We start from the raw sequence: 18,403 nt of genomic DNA on the forward strand, positions 1-18,403 counted from the left end.
GTGGTTATAAAATTATATAATATTAGATGGAAGTTATCGCAAAACTCATCGCTTTCCTTTACGATTACACCAAATTAATTCTAGTTACAAAATTAGTTAATTAATTATAAAATTTTAAATGCTTAACAAAATTAAAAACAACTTTAAATCCCCACGGAGGGAAAAATTTCCCGCAAATATGGTGTAGATGGAAAACACGTGTCCGTACTTACTCGGTCTTTAACGTATTTAATTCTACGATAAGTGAACTGTTAGAAGATAGAAATATAAATAGAGTTTTAGAAAGTATATTTTAGATTATAAAAATGGAGAAGGACGAGATTATCATCTCGAAAGATGAAGTCGAAGGAAAAGAAGTAAAAGATAATATTGTAATTGACAAAACTCCGAGCACGGTCGTGGAAGAAGGTCAAGCTAAAGTGATTTTTCCTTCGACTAATGATGTTTTTTATAACCCTGTTCAGGAATTCAATCGTGATATGAGGTTAGTGTCATTTTAAATACGTTTTCTCGTTGTATTCCTTTGGTATACAGTGAGACAGTCCATATGCATCACATATTAATACAAACGGGCAGTAATCTCCTTGGTTAATGTTATCTTAGGTAGCCAAGATGGCGGCTTGTCTCTAATTCCAGCAAGGAAACAGTGGGACGCACGTTCTAACCTAACCTAACCTAACCTAACCTATTCTAATAAATTACCATAATTATTAGCAACCAAATTATTATTATTATTATTTTTTTCTTTGTGGTTTTAGGCCCTTTACCGCTCTGAGAGCACAAAAAGGCCAGCAACCAAATTATTAGAATAGGTTAGGTTAGGTTAGAACGTGCGTCCCACTGTTTCCTTGCTGGAATTAGAGATGAGCCGCCATCTTGGCTACCTAAGGTAACATTAACTGGATAAGGAAATACACTTGTCTGCGGTGAAGATGGACCGGATACATTAGCGTCGAAGCTGCACGAATACCAGTCCGGTCTTGTCTTCCGAGGCACTTCCTGTTGTGTTGTTACGTCTAGGGTCGAACCGGTCATTGGCGTGTGACAATAGCTGCTGCGGTATGCTCTCCCAAGTGCTAATGTTATCGGAAATGTGGGGGTGTAAGGAACTGAGTCCGAACCTTATTTTTTATTTTATTATTATTTCCGTTTTATTATCTTTTGTTTGGGGTTTATGTTTATTTAGGACGAAGGTTCCCCACCACTCTCTTGTTAGTAATGAAAAATGAAGAAAAAACAACTCACGGAGAAATAAGCGCCATAGGAAACATCTTGCGCACTTGCGCTGCCCGGCGGAAGTAACAGTCCGCAGAAAAAAAATGGGGGGGGAGTCCCCACAATCACTAGTAGAGAAATACTTGATAAACCGTCTTAAACATCTCAGAAAATTATGATAAATATTTTGTAAACGGTTTATAAGCTTTGTCGGAAACTTAAAGCTGCCAGAACAAAGTTAATGTTAGCAACTAAGTATGTAAATAAGAGGAGTAACCCAGCTCAAGTGTGACGTCACCTCACAGTATAAAACCCGTACGTTAACCGAAGAAGGAGAGGTGATTTCCAAATCGAGGCGACTGTGAGAGCGAGGTTAATTCGAAAGCGAAGTATTTTCTGATAGAAGTCCAGATTGATAATTGGATGATCCAAGGTGCTAAAGAGGAGTTCGATTGACGATTTGACGATATCGAAAGGATTGAGGAAATAGTTTCTTCGTATAGTGAGGTGACGGATAGATGTTTAATTAGTAAGAGCTTTTGTTCATAGTTGCTAAGTATTTGATTTGTCGAATTTCAAAAGGGGAATTACTATTAAGTTAAGCTAAGTTTATTGTCGGGTTGACTTGTTGATTTTCGTTAATAAATTTTGTTTGGAATTATTGATATTTGTACGTAGTACGTTCTAGTTGCTAATTAAATATATTTGAACTTTTGATTTGACTTGATATTTATCGTTGTTATTACTAATTTTTCGGTGCACGCTTAAAAGCCCAGGCCTGGCAAACTAATCTCGAATCCGCGTAAAGTACCCGTTAGGTTAACGGAAGTTTCACCGACCGTAATTATAGTCGGTTTCCTAAGCTACAAAAAAAAAAAAAAAAAAAATAGTACTTTACAGGGGAAGCATACCTATCTTCTGAAACTGCTGGTTTATGACTTTCTGTCTTCTACTGATGCTTGAAGTTGATTAGTTGTGATGTGTTACTGCTGGTGGTTCTTTACCTTCTCGTCTTCTGATTGCGTTTCTTGTAAGAAAGCATTTGAGGTTTAACCTATTCGTTGACGTGAACGGTTTTTTGATATGTGTATATATATCTTATAAACTTTATCTGCCCTATTATAGCTTGGGAAAGAATCTGTGGTACGGCAGTCGTAATGGGCTTCTTGTGGTGTCGTTCCTGATGAATATGTGTACTGTGTTTTAAATTGTTTGGTTAAGTTGTAACTTGTTGATGGTCACCGAAGAAGATCAAAAATGTAAATCTGTCCCAATAAGTAAGTTAATTATTTTATTGAGAAATTGAAGTAAAGTAACGTCCAGAGTTACATAACCTGTGACTTACATAAATTCAAACATAAACGTTGAATAACCCAATCTTTAAGATTCAATGTGGCCCAATATAATCCTGCAAATGTTTGACTTAAGTAAATTTGCTGTTACATGAATGTATGTAAATCAAAAAAGATAATATAAATTCTGAGAATTACTTGTTAGTGTTAAAGCTTACTGCTGTACCAATGCCCCTGGTACTAGTGCAGGCAAATACTTCTGCGGCTCGGTGCAGCCGTATTTGTACACAGACATTTTTATGTAAACGTTGTGTTTTATGTTTATATTTTTTTCGTACCTTTGTAACTTATATCAGAATAAATACTGCTACATGATGATTCTCTTATTATGGTTATGAAAAAATAGTTTCCTTTTGCTATCTTATGTAACATTGCAGTTTCTTATGAAATTAAATTTAAGTAATTTACAAATTCAAGTTAGATAATGAACCTGAAAAGTAACCCTTATATAAGTCAAGGTGTTACTGTAAATAACACATTTGATCAAAAGAGACAAATCTGTGACAAACATACGTTAATACATAACGGAATTTGTTTTTTCTCATGGTTCATCTTCCTTGTTATTTATTTATTTTTTCAAGTATTCTAAAAAATAAATTTTGCTTTCTTTATAGCATTGCAGTTATCAAAGAATTTAGTAAATCATTTTCTCCTAAAAAGGCAGAAAACCATGTAAATAATATCAAGGCTGATAACGATTCTAATTTCAATTCCCAGGTGTGTATACATTTTTGCTGTCATATTACTTTATTATTAATTAAATTGCCATTATAAAATTTATTTCGTGTTCTAGGGGAAGCTTTACATATTGGAAGCACTGGCTGCATCCGGATTGAGATCGATCAGGTATGCAAAAGAAATACCCGACGTGAAGAGCATCGTGGCAAACGATTACTCCATTCAGGCGGTCGAGAGCATGAAAACAAATGTGTGGCTCAACAAGGTGGAACACCTAGTTTCTCCGCATCGTGAAGAAGCTTCGTATGATTTTTGCTTTACTTATATTTTTCAATATTTATATCAGTTAATTTGTTACGGATGCGTGAATCTTTTTTCTGCATTTGAGAGTGTGGACTGGTTGTATCATCTGTTACTACTAAGATTTATAAATTTCTTCTTCAAACAAAAAAAAAAACATTTTTCACAAAGATGCAATCAAATGGTGAAGGAGGCTCAACATGTCTGATGGACCACCTACCCAAAAAATTCCTGGGTTTTATCAGATTATTCATACTCGATTCTGGGCTTTTAGAGCAGTAGTCTGCCATTTTTGTTACTCGACCATTTATCTATTGCATCTCAGTATAATCTTATGACCATTCTTGCTGGTCATAAGATTATTCTGAGTTATAGTGACTTGTCTTCAACTTCTGGTAACTCTGTGAGCAATGCTCTCCAGTAAGATCTGTCTTGGCAAAAACCTTGAAACAACTGTAATCCAGAATGGGCTTCAAATCTGCAGCTGTTGTTTACAATGCAGATATATTCCCAGTTACACTATTTGAATCTCTGTCCTATCTTCATTTTTAGACCAACAAAATCATACAGGTTAATTTCTGATAAGCCAACAATTAATCTGTATGATTAGGTTTAATTTTATCTTTTTTATATGTATGATTAGTTAATACAGTTAATTAATTGGTAATGCCTTTTATACAAACAATTAGCTTAAAAAACTATTAATGTTTTTTTTTAATTTTTAGATTATTAATGTATCAACACAGGAACGTTCATAGGCGTTTCCATGTAATCGATCTAGATCCCTACGGAAGTCCTGCGCCTTTCCTCGATGCGGCCGTGCAGTGCGTCGTCGACGGCGGTGAGAAAACTTACTTTCCAATTAATCACAGTAGAATTTCTGCCATTTATTTCTATTGTATATTTCTGTAGGTTTGTTACTTGTTACCTGTACAGATATGGCCATCCTCTGTGGCAATCATGGCGAGACGTGCCATGCTAAATATGGTGCCACTTCTTTAAAAATTAAATGCTGTCACGAAATGGTTAGTTTACAGTAACATTATTAGTTGCTTGAGAGTTTGAAAGATAAATAGCAAAACTATTTTTCATTGTAATTCAGGCATTAAGGATAATTCTACAGAGTATTGAGTCTCATGCCAATCGATACGGGCGTTACATAGTGCCTTTACTCTCGCTCAGCATAGATTTCTATGTTAGGGTATTTGTTAAAGTCTACACAAGTCCTAATGAAGTGAAGAAATCTATAAAGTAAGTGTACAAATTTTGTTACTTATGTTTTGGATTTATACAGGTTCTTCCAAAGAGAATGATAGCATTTTTAAATTATTGTAATTATGTCAATTATTATTCGAGAATGTTGTAATGTACATTAAAACATTAAAAAACATCTGTCCAAGTTTTACATTTGTCCATTACAGTTTTTCAATGCATGCACTTTGTGTAGCATGTGTCTAACTGATACTCAAATTCTTCCTATGCTTTCCTACGGTTTATTCGTTATCATCCTCCACACTATGGCCTCAATTTTATGGCTCATATAGATTACTTGTGTTGTGCAGTGATGAGTGATTTCAACTTTGCAAACTGCAGAAGCAAAACACCTCTGTTGCAGAGTTGCTATTTTTGTTTTTTGGCACTTTCTTAAGGTAGTAGACGACGAGATGTTTGGATACCAATGAGAGAAGAAACTTGCATGATTAGTCTATCAATTGGTGTGTCACATGCTTCTCTGATAATAGCACAATTGCAGTAATTTAAATGGTAGCATTTGTTCTGGAAGACCCATATTAAATGTAAATATATTCACTTTCAGTAAGTTGGCAATGGTTTATAAGTGTGTAGGATGTGAAACATTCCATCTGCAACCATTAGGAAAGTCTCAAAATAAAGAGTGAGTATTACTGTTATATTTATTGTGTATCATAGAACAGCTGCATGATTTTTTTCTTCCTTCTCCAAGTAAAATTTCCCCGGCTCACGGACCTCCCGTCAACATGAATTGCGACAACTGCGGACAAAGACATCAGGTATTAAAAGCTTTTCGTTTAATAAGCATTACAGTTATATTAGAATAATCTGTTTTGTACTTCATAGCTAGGTGGGCCAATATGGATGAGTGAGCTTCATGATCGAGATTTTGTCAAAGATTTAATAAAATCTACAGAAGAGGACTTGAACTGTTATGGTACCAGCAGGAGAATGATTGGAGTTCTTAATGTAATAACTGAAGTAGGTTTTTTTTTAAAATCAAATTATATTTAGATCTTATTAAAGTTGCAGAATTTAAGATTTACAGTTTATGCTTCTGTAGGAATTGGAAAACTGCCCGCTTTATTACACAATTTCTGATCTTTGTGCCATTGTTCACTCCGTAACACCAAGTATATTAGAATTCAGGTAAATGTTTTTTGTGTAACCTATACTACATTGTTATCCAAAATTTAAGGACTTTTACAAGTCATATTGCAACCTGTAAATGGCTAAAACACAATGAATGCAGCTAAATCTATCAGTAAATTTATTCTCAGTAAACTAAGCACAATACACATAAATATATGTCAACTTGATATGGTCTGCTGAACAGTAGTGCAGTTTTCAAACTATTTTGGCATACTGCATACCAAGAATCCTTGTGATAATTTCTCCCATTCTTCCTTTAGAGCATGGATTAGTTTTAGGGAACACTTTGCTAATGAATTATGTTCAGCAATGCATCTTCCTATGGCATTCTAAACATTCTATTCAATTCAGTCTTGTAGAAGCATATTGGACAGTCTATATGATAAATATCCTCTTTCTCCACTAGTTCATCCTTCACTATAGTGTGGTTGGACATTGTTATCCATGAAAATAAATTCCTGGCATTATGGAACAATCAAACACGGGTAGGATGATGTCTTTATAATAACATTCACCAATTATAGTACCTTTGTTTTTAAATACATGAAGTTCAGTACATTCATTCAGCATAATTCCAGCACCACTATATTTGTGCCTTTCAATGATGATTATGGCAATGTAAGCAGTATCTTTAGCACAGATTGATATATGTTTAGAATCAAATGATTGAAGCAACTGATAAACAGACCTAATTCCATTAATTATTATGCCTTTGTGTCCTTTTTAACTCTATTTAAAATTTATTTTGTATACTAGTACTTTCTATATATTAACAGGACTTATTATACTGGAAATTATGGATGCAGATATTTAGTCTTACAGATCAAAAATTTGAGGACCTGTAAGACTAAATATCTGCATCCATAATTTCCAGTATAATAAGTCCTGTTAATATATAGAAAGTACTAGTATACAAAATAAATTTTAAATAGACCTAATTTGTTCAATCTTTGTGGGTACAGCACCACTGAAAATAGGCTATATTATGAGCTTTGGATAAAAGACAGTCTTTTGTGGTTCGATCTATAGAACAGCTTTTTACTTGAAGAAGGCCCGTAAATGCAGCGGAAAACGTTTGTAATTCAACATTGCTGGAGTAAGTAAGGAAGGTATTTTTGCCTGTGTCAGTGTCTATTGAAAAGTTTCAGTATATTAACGGTATACAGGGTTCCTACACACCTGGAAAGTCAGGGAAAATTCAAAAAAGTTGGATTTTCATTAGTGTTTGGAAAAAGTCAGGGAATTTGCTTCCTTGGCTGCCTTGTTGATTTGTTTTTGCTCTCAATAAGGTAGACCAAGTGTAGCTGTCTGCAGGCAGCAAGAAGTAATGAGGTGCAATACAACTTATGAAAAGGCATGTAAAATATTTTCAGGGTCCAAAAATTCTCCAAAAATTTGCACACAAAATAAAACTATAATTTATGAACTAATTAATAATTATTATTACATAGTTTGAAAAATTCAAATTAAAATATACATACGGTAATGGCCAAAAGTAGAGCTACTCTTGACGTAAGTTTTAAAAACGCAATCTCTATTTTGTTCACCACCTACTACATAATTAATATTGTGATAGTTGAAAAGAGCACAAAAAATGAGTCAAAATACTCAATTGAATCAAATAGATTTTATTTTAAATCTGATTTACGAAAGAAAAAAACAAAGTTTTTATATTTTACACTGTGACAAAAGTGGAGCTACCAAAGGAAGTATGCAGATTTATCCAGTACTTTTAGAACAAAATATTAGTATTTTGTGGCGTAACCAGAGCTTCTGATCACTGCATCACGTCTATGTTCCATTGAATCAACTAAGTTGCCTGGAGGAATACAATTATCAAATGGTATCAAACAAAGAATGGTAGATATGTGTTTGAAGGAAAAAAAGGCCTTTACTGAAATTGGTAAAACAATTAATGTGGATAAAACTGTTGTCGCAAAAGTGGTGAAGTGTTTTCAAATATACGGGAGCATTGTTTCTGCCAAAATGTCAGGTAGACCACGAAAAACAACACCACAGTTGGATTGTTTGATCAAGTGTACAAGTGCAGCCAACCCTTGTTTGAGTGCTTTACATATTAAACACGAAGTGGGTAACCCAGATATAAAGCTTAACCTGTCAGCTGTGCATCTCGATAATCCGAACAACACTGCTGTTGCGTAGACGTTTTGTGGTTTTTAAAGTGGTTTTTCAATTAGCGATATTTCGCTTAAAAATTGTTGTAGATATGATTTGTTTTCGGTTTTCTATCACGTGCATATTACACTTTACGATTGTTAACTTCAAAATATTATTTAAGATTTTAAAATATTAAAAAAAAAAAAAAAAAAATCGTTTTTTATAAATATTCCATTAATTTGTTATATACGTTACTTAGATATGTCTATTTTCTGTCAAAAAAAAACTGCAGCTTTTTAAATTGACATAGAGAAATAATATGGCCTATAGATTATAATGTTGATTGGCGTGCAGGGTGGCCTTTCTAAATCTAGGTCAATACACTTTTATTATTGATGATGTGTATTTGATTCTATTTACACGTTATTTACACTATTGTACTAATAGTAGACTATAATAAGCAATTATTACTTTATTATATTAACGACTATACATGTATTTCTTATGTATTATGGAAGTAGTTTGTTTTTTGAAAGATTTATGGATGAATGGTTTAAAAAACATGCTTATTTGTTAAATAGGATAAATATACGTAAAAATTTATTAAATTTAAGCTAAAAATAGATAAGAATAATGATTTATAATTGTTTGTTTATGTTTGTAGCTGACAATGTAGCTCCGAGTTGGTATAACTTTTTCCAATAAAGTTCCCACCCCACAAACCCAAGTCGATGCTGATTGGTTAAAGGATAGTCACTTAGTTATAATATACCAATTAGAGCCCAACGGGCATGCTAACTAGGATTTTATTGTCAAATAAACAAAAGAAGGGTCTCCCATAGACTTAACATGGAAAGGAAGAGTTTTGTTAGTAAATTTAAAAATATGGGGTGGTAACAAATATCTTATTTGTTGAAACAGACTTAGTCTGTGTAGGTAAAAGCCAATCAGTGCTTAAATCGCCACCAACTAGTTAATTACGAAAAAAAATTGACACTCCAACTGGAGTACTGCGCAACAGTTTAATGAAAACTGGTTACTCCAATGGGAGTACCGCGCAAACAACTGGTTAAGGACTGTACGAAGACATTTGACTAGTTTTGGATTACATGGGAGATGACCAGCAAAGAAACCACTCATCTCTGCAAAAAACAAAAAACTGAGATTAGAGTTTGCACATGAACACATCATTGGACCAAACAAAAATGGTCCAAGGTGTTATGAGTGATGACTCTAAATTCAATGTCTACTCTAGTGATGGTATACGATATGTCAGACAACCAGTGAACATGAGATATTACCCAAAATACATAGTTTTTATAATAAAGCAATGTGGTGGCTGCATAATGGTTTGGGGATATTTCTCTGCAAAGGAAATTGGTCTGATTCATAGAATTAATGGAATAATGGATCAAACCATTTATATTGCAGAATCAAATGCTTCTTCATGCACGTCATTCGATGCCAAGGAAATGGATCTTCCAACAGGACAACGACCCAAAACACACAGCAAATTTGGTAAAGAGATGGTTTTAACAGAAAAGGGTGAATCTTATGACATGGCCAGCCTAATCACCAGACCGAAACCCCATAGAGGATCTTTGAGATGAACCTGAGCACTGTATAATCCAGTGTACTGTTCATATTCAAATCCGGATGAATTGTGATCTACCATTCAAAAAGCATGGTATGAGACTCCCAAATCACTGCTTGACAACTTAGTTGATTCAATGGAATGTAGATGTGATGCAGTGATCGGAAGCTCTGGTTATGCCACAAAATACTAGTATTTTGCTCTAAAAATACTGGACAAATCTGCATACTTCTTTTGGTAGCTCTACTTTTGCAACACTAAGCTGATAAGTTAACATAAATATTTTAGACTAAAAGAATGCCTTAATTTAAGCGCACATTTCTGTCATCATAGGATAGCATATACAATTATAAACTTGATGCGATACGTTGATTAATAGAAATAAAATTGAATTCAGTGCCATAAATGATTATTTTTATTTTTAGTACAAACTGTAATCAATGGACTTTTTGACATCCAAAAATACAAAATTTATTTACGACGACGACCTCAGAATTTTTATAAGGCTCAAAAATTTCAATTAAGGATGAACTTCAACTTTGTCCAACTTCTAAAATACTTTATATTATTTAAATTAAATTATTTTAAACTACAGTTAATAGGAAAAATTACATACATTTACAATTTAAATAATTTCATTAATTTATTACAATTTTTGAAATTACTCGAAATGTTAAAATAACACGAGCTGGGTTTAGGCCACCGTAAATTAATACCGGCTTGTTTACGTGCTTAGCCCCATCAATGTCTTATTAGATAAAACACTCGTAGTTGGTTGTAGATTTTTGTCTCACTAATGGGCTGGCCACATGACGTTTTTCAGGTTTTCTTCACAAATCTGATGCCTAAATAGTCAGTTTCCTGTAGAAAGTTTCTTGGGAGGCTCCCTCCTTGCAAAATTTCCATATGTTGCATTGCCTTCTCCCATAAATCTGTCCATTCTGAGATACTTAACTGCTTTCTTCATTTGACATTGTTGAAAGCATCATCTGAAAACACTAAAAATTTTTGCAGTGTGTAGTGCCAAATGTCCGGGTGGTCGAGATAATTTGGATAGCAGATTTCTCAACTGTGTGGTTCGCAGATCTCCGTGGGTCTAGGCAAATATATTGACGGCAAACTATGCAAATTAGGTAAATGGCACATTAAAATTTACTGAATACATCTACCAGAAGGTGAAGTTTGAGAAACACTAGGTTAATTAGTGCATGCCATTGGGGTATTTTGTACTTAGACAATTTAAATAAAGATGCATTGCTGATAGTAAGAATACTAAAACTATTTCTTTCCCAGTTTATTAATATTTTTTAAAGTTCAAGAAATTTAATAAGAGATAAATTTAATAAATGTATGCTTTTGTACATGGATTATACAGGATTTGTTAACGAATAATAAATAATGGCTTTTTTATTTTTTCAAGGCAACATAGATTTATGGTTGTGGATTAATAACAGGATAAACTATTTAATTATTTAACAATTATAAAATTATGTAACTGTTAATTAGAAAAAATAACTAACTAAAAAGTCGAAGAAGCAATAGCACATTTGCATAGTAAGTTGTATGCTGTTTTATTTTGTCAATGTGCATTACTGTAAGGGATGTGAGAGTTGGAGAATTTGTACAAAGTTGGCCGGGAGAAGTCGCGGAATTTAAAACAAAAATTTGAGTAGGAACCCTGTGTATAAAATCATTTAGATGATGTGCTTCGGCCATAAGAAACAGGACAAAACTGACAGTACAGACACGGAAATAATTAAACAACTCCCAATTGTAGCACTTTTAACACATCCATCTGTTTTATATTTTCTCAAATGCTATCCTATAAAGTCCAATTACTAATGCATATTTGGTTTCTATGCCATGTCGCTTAGTACCACACGTTTCCTCAAAGTTATTTAATTAAATTATGCTGTGTATTCTTCCAGTCTCGTGTTTATCCTTAAGTTTTAAATGCTAAGTTAACATTCATTAATATTAAGAAATTTTGTGTTTAAATCCGTAGATCGGCAATACTGAATGCGGGATATAAAGTCTCTCTTTCGCATGCCTGTAAACAGTCTCTGAAAACTGATGCACCTAGCGACGTCATTTGGGACGTAGTAAGGAGTTGGGTAAGAAATTATTTTTATTTTAGAAATTTCGAAACGATGTTTTTGTGCAACTGCATTGCTTGCAAATTTGTAAATTCCAATTTTGCTTTGGAATTCATTGGCTATGTTCATAACTTGCATTTCATTCTCTTATTTGGCTTTTACATTAGTTTATTTATCCTCGGTATCCAATGACCTTGAATTCTCCTTTTGCCTCTTGTGCAGACATTATTTTTACTACAGATGTCCGATTATACAATATAAATCTCTAATTAGTCACATTACAGAAATGTACCCTGTACTACCATTTTCAGCCCATAAAATTTCAATACTTTATTGATTCTGGATATAACCTCCTTCCCTTTCCTTTGCATAACTAAAATCAATTTGCAATGTATTTTGATTAAATACAGCAATATTAATGCATGCTTTTGTGTCAGTTTGATGCAAATGTAATCAAAATGTTAAGTTAAAAAGTAAGACGAGTAACACAGACTAACTTAATTACATAAGATTGTACTTATGTAAAGCCGTGTAAAGACTCATTACGGGTTACAGTTCGGCACATTTAATGTTATGCATTAATCTTCAAAGTTCTTGGTTTTTATGGACGATATTAACCACATCGACGGATCAAGGTCGTTACACGTTTTCTTTATTTTGAGGAAGGGACGTTGTGCCAATAAGAACAGAAGAGGCACTTCTAATAGCTACGAGAGAATGTCCTCTTCTCGATATAAAGAAAATATGTAATGACCTCGACCTGTGGTCATGGATAATACAAGATCTACTAGATAGATGCAGTCTTATGTAATTGACTTATAGTCATTTGCTATAACTTCATGCATGCTTCCAGAAGAAGTAGTTTGCTAAAACAATACTTTTTCTTAACTGTCGACTTAAAAACGTTTTACTTCCACATTGTTTTAACAGTTATTTGTACGTGTTTTTAATAAAATACGGCAAGCAAAACCACATTTACTATTTTATAAACGAGTCGTCGCATTACGAGATCTCGACTCGACACAATAGAAAGAATTTTGAAATTGATATCAAAATAAATTATCATCTTTATTCTCAGATACTTCGTATAAACGGTTTTTTGTTTAATTTGTTTATAACCGAAACACGGTTTTGATTTTTAAAAATGGGAGTTAAATTATTGAAATTCCATGCCATTATAGAAATTTTATTATTTGAAATGTTTACAGGTAAAATTACATCCGGTGAAACGAGATCTCAAGAATACTCCGGGAGAGGTTATACTAAAGAAGGAAATCAGGTACCAAAGACTCATTTTTTCTGATTTTTATATAAATGATGTTGATATTGAACGATGAAAGGAAATGACTGAAGCAAAGGTTTTATCTTTGTTAAAAGTTGTACTTATATTTATTGTATTTTATTCGACATTGATATTGTTTAAAGTTTTGGTAAGAGGAATATTTTTGTAGGTGGCTAAAGTTTCCTGATAGGTTCTAAACATTCTTTACCGAATGAGGATGATGTGCTCTGCTAATGTGGAGATAAAAATAAATTCGTATTTATGTGGGCATTGGCAATGACTACTTTTCCTCATGTAGATAACTGCCAGAGTCAGCAGTTTTAATTTAAGAGAGGGCATGTCGCAAGTTAGTGTATTTTCGTCATCTATGGAACTATTTTGTCATAAATATGAACTCGTTTTTATTAAAGTTTATTACAGTATATACTCGAGTAAAAGTCAACCCCCTAATTTTGTAGAAAAAGTGTGGAATTTTCTATAGACCCCATGAGAACATTGACAGTAGTATTTCATGGCCAGCAGGTCAACATTAGGCAGAATTTTTTCCATTGAAAGCATTGCAAGTGCATCTAGTTTTTCAGGATAAGTAGATAAATTTTCACTAAAACAACCTATTGAAAAATAAGGAATTATGGCTGGCAACAATGACGGTGGCGCAACGGTCGTCTTGGCATAGGTGCCATAAACACATGGTCGTGCAAGATGTCAGCACTGGGTACTGCTGGTGCAAACATGCACATCTTTCATGTATGTATGTTTCATGTACTAAATTAAAACCAATGGTGTTTTGAAGGGAAAAACTGTGCCAAAGGAGAAATTTCCAAAAGAAATTGTCATTCATGTGCATCCACAAGGATGGATGGATGAAGATGGGATGTAGAAAATGGAATTTACAACCCAGTAACTATGAAAGGAAAGGAGTTTGCTTGTGTGCGATCAGTTTAAGACGTGTCTGGTGAATCAGTATGCGGGCTCCATCGCTGCATTTGATCTGTGAATGGATCTTTGATTCGTGGAAGGAAATAAAAGTTGACACTGTTGTAAAATCATTAGAGGAATGTGGAATTTTGAATACACTGGATGGTACAGAAAATTGTCTATAGGATGACATGGATGAAGAAGTGGATGATGGCCTACGTCTAATTATGGACAGCAAAGATGAAGATTAAGAAGATCCTGATGATTATGGAGCTTTATTTGCAGCTGCTGAAGAAAATGAACAGTGTGATTTTTTAAGATTTTCATGAACTTTTGTGTGTGAAATGTTTAAGATGTACCATGTACCGTAATTGTAATTTGAAGCTGTATTAAATTTCTATTTCACTTTTTGTCTGCATAAACAAAAGTTCATTATGGTAATTTATTGGTTTTTATTGTCATTATTAATTATTTTGATATTTGTTTTATATTTTGTGACATTGAATTTATAAAAATAAAAATGCAACAAAGAAATTGGTCCGGTAGTCCCTAATCCAGCCACGAAGAAAACACTTTATTTAGAGATCAGTTGGGCTTCCGCTACTGATTTGGTATTTTATTCTAACTTGAATTTCGGCCCCTCAAAAGTAGTATCCACATAATAGTTGACTCCATAATTTGACCTATAAAAACAGTCTAAAAAATTCACTTTTTACATGAGTATATACAGTCAAACCTGTTTTTATGCGGGGGATAGGGACTGCATTAAAAAAAACGCATAAAAAAAATCTCACGAAACTTCACGAATGGCTGTAAATAATAGTTTTCGCGACACAATTAAAAATATTTTTTTTTTATGCGGTCAACAGGGACCGCATAAAAAAAGTCTCACATAGAAAATAACTCAAAACCATACGAAATAGAATTTATTGACAACAGATGTCAGCACTTGACTGCATCGTCTGGTCTATCGTCTGTTTTACATATTTTTGTCCAGGTGGTGTTTTGTTGATTTAAAAAGTAAATTATTTCATTTTTCGCATATTCATGCAATAATATTACTATAATAAGTGCATTTATGCTATAATAAGTTTATTTAGCTATAATAAGTCAACGTAAGACATGACGAATCGCACGAGACTAGTCGCCAACTATACCGCACAAATTAAAAATTCGCATTAAAAAAATCGCACAAATAAAGTTCGCACATAAAAAGAGCGCATAAAAACAGGTTTGACTGTACAGTATATAGAAGGTGCATAATAAATTCTTTACGTACCAAATTTTCAAATATTGAAATTATTTATAATTTTTAATATCTCTTACACATATTGCAGGACAGAGATAAGTTTTAAGATTCATCCGGATGCAAATCCTGCATCTCGCCTGCAGAATCTCTGCAGGTTCCAAGTCAATCCTCATCCTCACTGGGGGCCGAAAATGAGAGCTAAAACTAGGTTTGATAATATTAACATTATTATTATTCTATACTTTGTAGAAATAATTTATATCCATGTAATGTATTTTCTTAGTTTATGGGCAGACAAACAGGTAGAAAAGCAGAAAAGATTTCAAGGAAAGAGGAAAAGATCTGTAGAAAAAGTAAAAGATTTGAAAATATATCCTTGCAGGAAATTTATGAAGGTTTGTTTATTAAATTATGCATTTATATATGGAATACTGGTAACTTTAAAGTATGGGGGTGTTCTCCTCGAGCTTCCCTGTTCTATAAACCCATTTGTTCAGATACGTGAATAATACTTGTTGGAGAATGTTGGTCGATACTCCGAGTTTCACGTAAGTGCACTTGAAAGAGCCACCATGGCTGCATATTGACAATCCAGACCTTCACTGCCACACAGTCCAGATTGCCCAGGCCCCATTTTCGGTTCACCCAATCACCTGGCATTATGTCTTTGAACTTTTTTATATCGTGGGCACATAGAGGATCGTGTGTTTGCTACAAAAATTTCAATTAAAGTAAACAAAGCAGAAAACTTCTTAAGACATTTAATTTTCCATTTTCTCTAATCTTTTATTATGGCACTTACCAAGGTCTTTCATGCCCAAACCTTTTGTATGTAAACGGTCAAGCCAAAACTTTTGAATTTAGGGATTTGATTCTTATAAAGTATTACACTTTCTGTAAAGAATGATACAAATGATAATGGTTGTTCAGTTCTTTTAGTCATCCAGATAATTCTTTTATCTTAAATTGGAAAGTTGATAAAGTAATTTCAGATTTTCTCTTTATTCAAAGTAAATTAGAACGTTTTTTTTCTCCACAGTACATTTATTAAAGTAATAATTTATTTTTCAGGGAGAATGTCAGTTGGGGGACGACTGTCGGTATTCGCACAAAACAGCCGAAAATGCATCCAAAAGTGAAGGAACTTGACCATGGTGTATTAAAAATATTTATTGTATAAACTTGTAAAATAAACTTTGATATATTAATTCTATCTCGACTGAAATTCTAATTTTTAACTAATATGTTCTCGTAATTAGTTGCACGACAATGCCGTAAGAAATTATACTGCTACAAAATACCGACATTCAGTCCGGATAGTCACAATTCATTCTGGCCAAGTTTTTTCTATAATTAGTAAAACAGAGATTAATGATGTGACATTGTGACAGTTTAGATAGGAGAATGTTCTTTGTCCTATTTAAAAAACACTAATGACCTCATTCAGAACTGAGTTGAGAGTTAGAAGCTAACCAATTATCAATTTTTTTATATTTAGTATGTGAATGCACATTGGTTAACTTTGGGTGTTAACACACGTGTAATTCCATTGACACAATGGGTGATGGCCATCTAAGAATTGGATATGCACGAAAGATACGCCAGATTTTTAAATGTTGGAGATTCTGGCATAAAACACTACCATACTTCTCTCGTATGTTGGGATAATCTTACATGCCGGATTGTCTTGAGCACATCACACAAAGAGATTCTGTGTGTGCTCCTCCCTTTTAACATCCCTGCAGTGGAATAGACTATTGAAGGTCTTAATGAAGTCCACGAGGAACATTTTTGATGGAAGACTTCAGTCGGGACTTGTAATTTTGTTAAATTCTACACACAAATTTCAGTTAACTTCTAACTTCAATCCATGGTCACGAGTACAAGAAATGAAGGAATGCCATTTTCCTGGTGTTTCTTTGTGTCAGCCACGTGACCTTGCAGTATGGAGACTTCTAATCAAAATTCATTTTAACTTTTTTATTAGTAGTGCATTTGTTTATAACTTCATTATTTGCTCCAAATTCTATTTTAAAAGCATGGAAGGATGAAGTTTGGTGTAAGTTAAGTTTGAAATGTTTCTTTTATTTGTACACTGTTGTTGAAAATAAAATATCTTTGGCCAACACCAAACTCTATATCTTTCATAATATTCTAAGATTAAAATTTAATTAATTAATTAATTTGTTCGTAATTATTATATTTAACAAGAGATGGCGGCTCAGGCCTGCTTCCTGCCAAATTGCTTAGTAATTATTTAACCTTAATAGCCCAATAAGTTGTTCGTTTGGTATTTGAAATAACTATTGAATTAGTTGTATTTATTACAATTACAAAATACGTTAATATTGAATTTATATTAACGTGATATCTTGTAAGAAAAAATTGAAAACTAAGTACGTAAAGTTCTCAATTCTTAATAACATTTTTTTTTTTTAAGAAAATGTTATTAAGAATTGAGAACTTTACGTACAGTATTTAGTTTTCGCTAATGTGATTTAATCGTGTGCAATTTTTTAATTGCCTGTGATTTAATCACATTAGTGACCTGTGATCACTAGTATCGATTACGTGATTAACATTCGCGTTCTTCCACCACATTTTTAGCAGGTGAGGAAATGTCATTAGAGGAGGGGCCCGTAGTATATCTCCTTGTAGCGGTAGTCGCCTTTCTGATCAATTATCAAATGTTACAAAATCGATTGTGTTCGATCATTTTTCGCACATCGTACCTGTAACGAACAGTAACTTTATGCTAGGAAACCGGCAACAGAATGTTCGCATTTCCTTTGGTAAACTGTTATTACATCAGTATTAAAATCGCTGATATTACGTGATTATGATATTATTCGAAACGAATAATATTGCAGAATCTGGAATCGTTCGTGACTAAAAAGTAGCCGATCGATCGATCGGCTGTGTTATAAAAACTGCGTTTTCAGTGTTACGTGAGTTTTACGTCATTGGGAAGCTACTCTATCGTCGCCAGACGCGTGTGTGAATACGGTCCGACTGCGCTTCCATAATCCGATTTCGCGCTCTCTGTAAATATGATTTCGGAACGGGTTTTAATTAAAAAAGATTTATTTTTGGACTTATTTAAAATAGCAATCTTAACGCTATGAATTTTTAAGTAAAATAAAATTTTAATGACGAAATCTCCAAAAAAAGAAAAATTTCGTAACTGGTATTCTTGCC

General features: G+C 33.3%; 1 protein-coding gene across 1 annotated transcript; it reads left to right on the plus strand.

The window, feature by feature from the left end:
• Window positions 1-181: 181 nt before the first annotated feature.
• On the plus strand, window positions 182-16,418 carry LOC136970387 (tRNA (guanine(26)-N(2))-dimethyltransferase-like). Its single transcript, XM_067264826.1, has 15 exons — window positions 182-484; window positions 3,182-3,284; window positions 3,361-3,548; window positions 4,271-4,386; window positions 4,458-4,570; window positions 4,648-4,796; window positions 5,362-5,439; window positions 5,509-5,575; window positions 5,643-5,777; window positions 5,860-5,945; window positions 11,666-11,774; window positions 12,965-13,035; window positions 15,294-15,413; window positions 15,489-15,600; window positions 16,277-16,418. The coding sequence occupies exons 1-15, from the start codon at window positions 306-308 to the stop codon at window positions 16,352-16,354; spliced, it is 1,704 nt and encodes a 567-aa protein (XP_067120927.1). The 5' UTR covers window positions 182-305; the 3' UTR covers window positions 16,355-16,418.
• The last annotated feature ends 1,985 nt before the right edge of the window (window positions 16,419-18,403 follow it).

The sequence above is a fragment of the Centruroides vittatus genome, unplaced genomic scaffold (genome assembly GCF_030686945.1).
Source record: "Centruroides vittatus isolate TY-2023 unplaced genomic scaffold, ASM3068694v2 contig_193, whole genome shotgun sequence".
Classification (NCBI taxonomy): Eukaryota; Metazoa; Arthropoda; class Arachnida; order Scorpiones; family Buthidae; genus Centruroides; species Centruroides vittatus.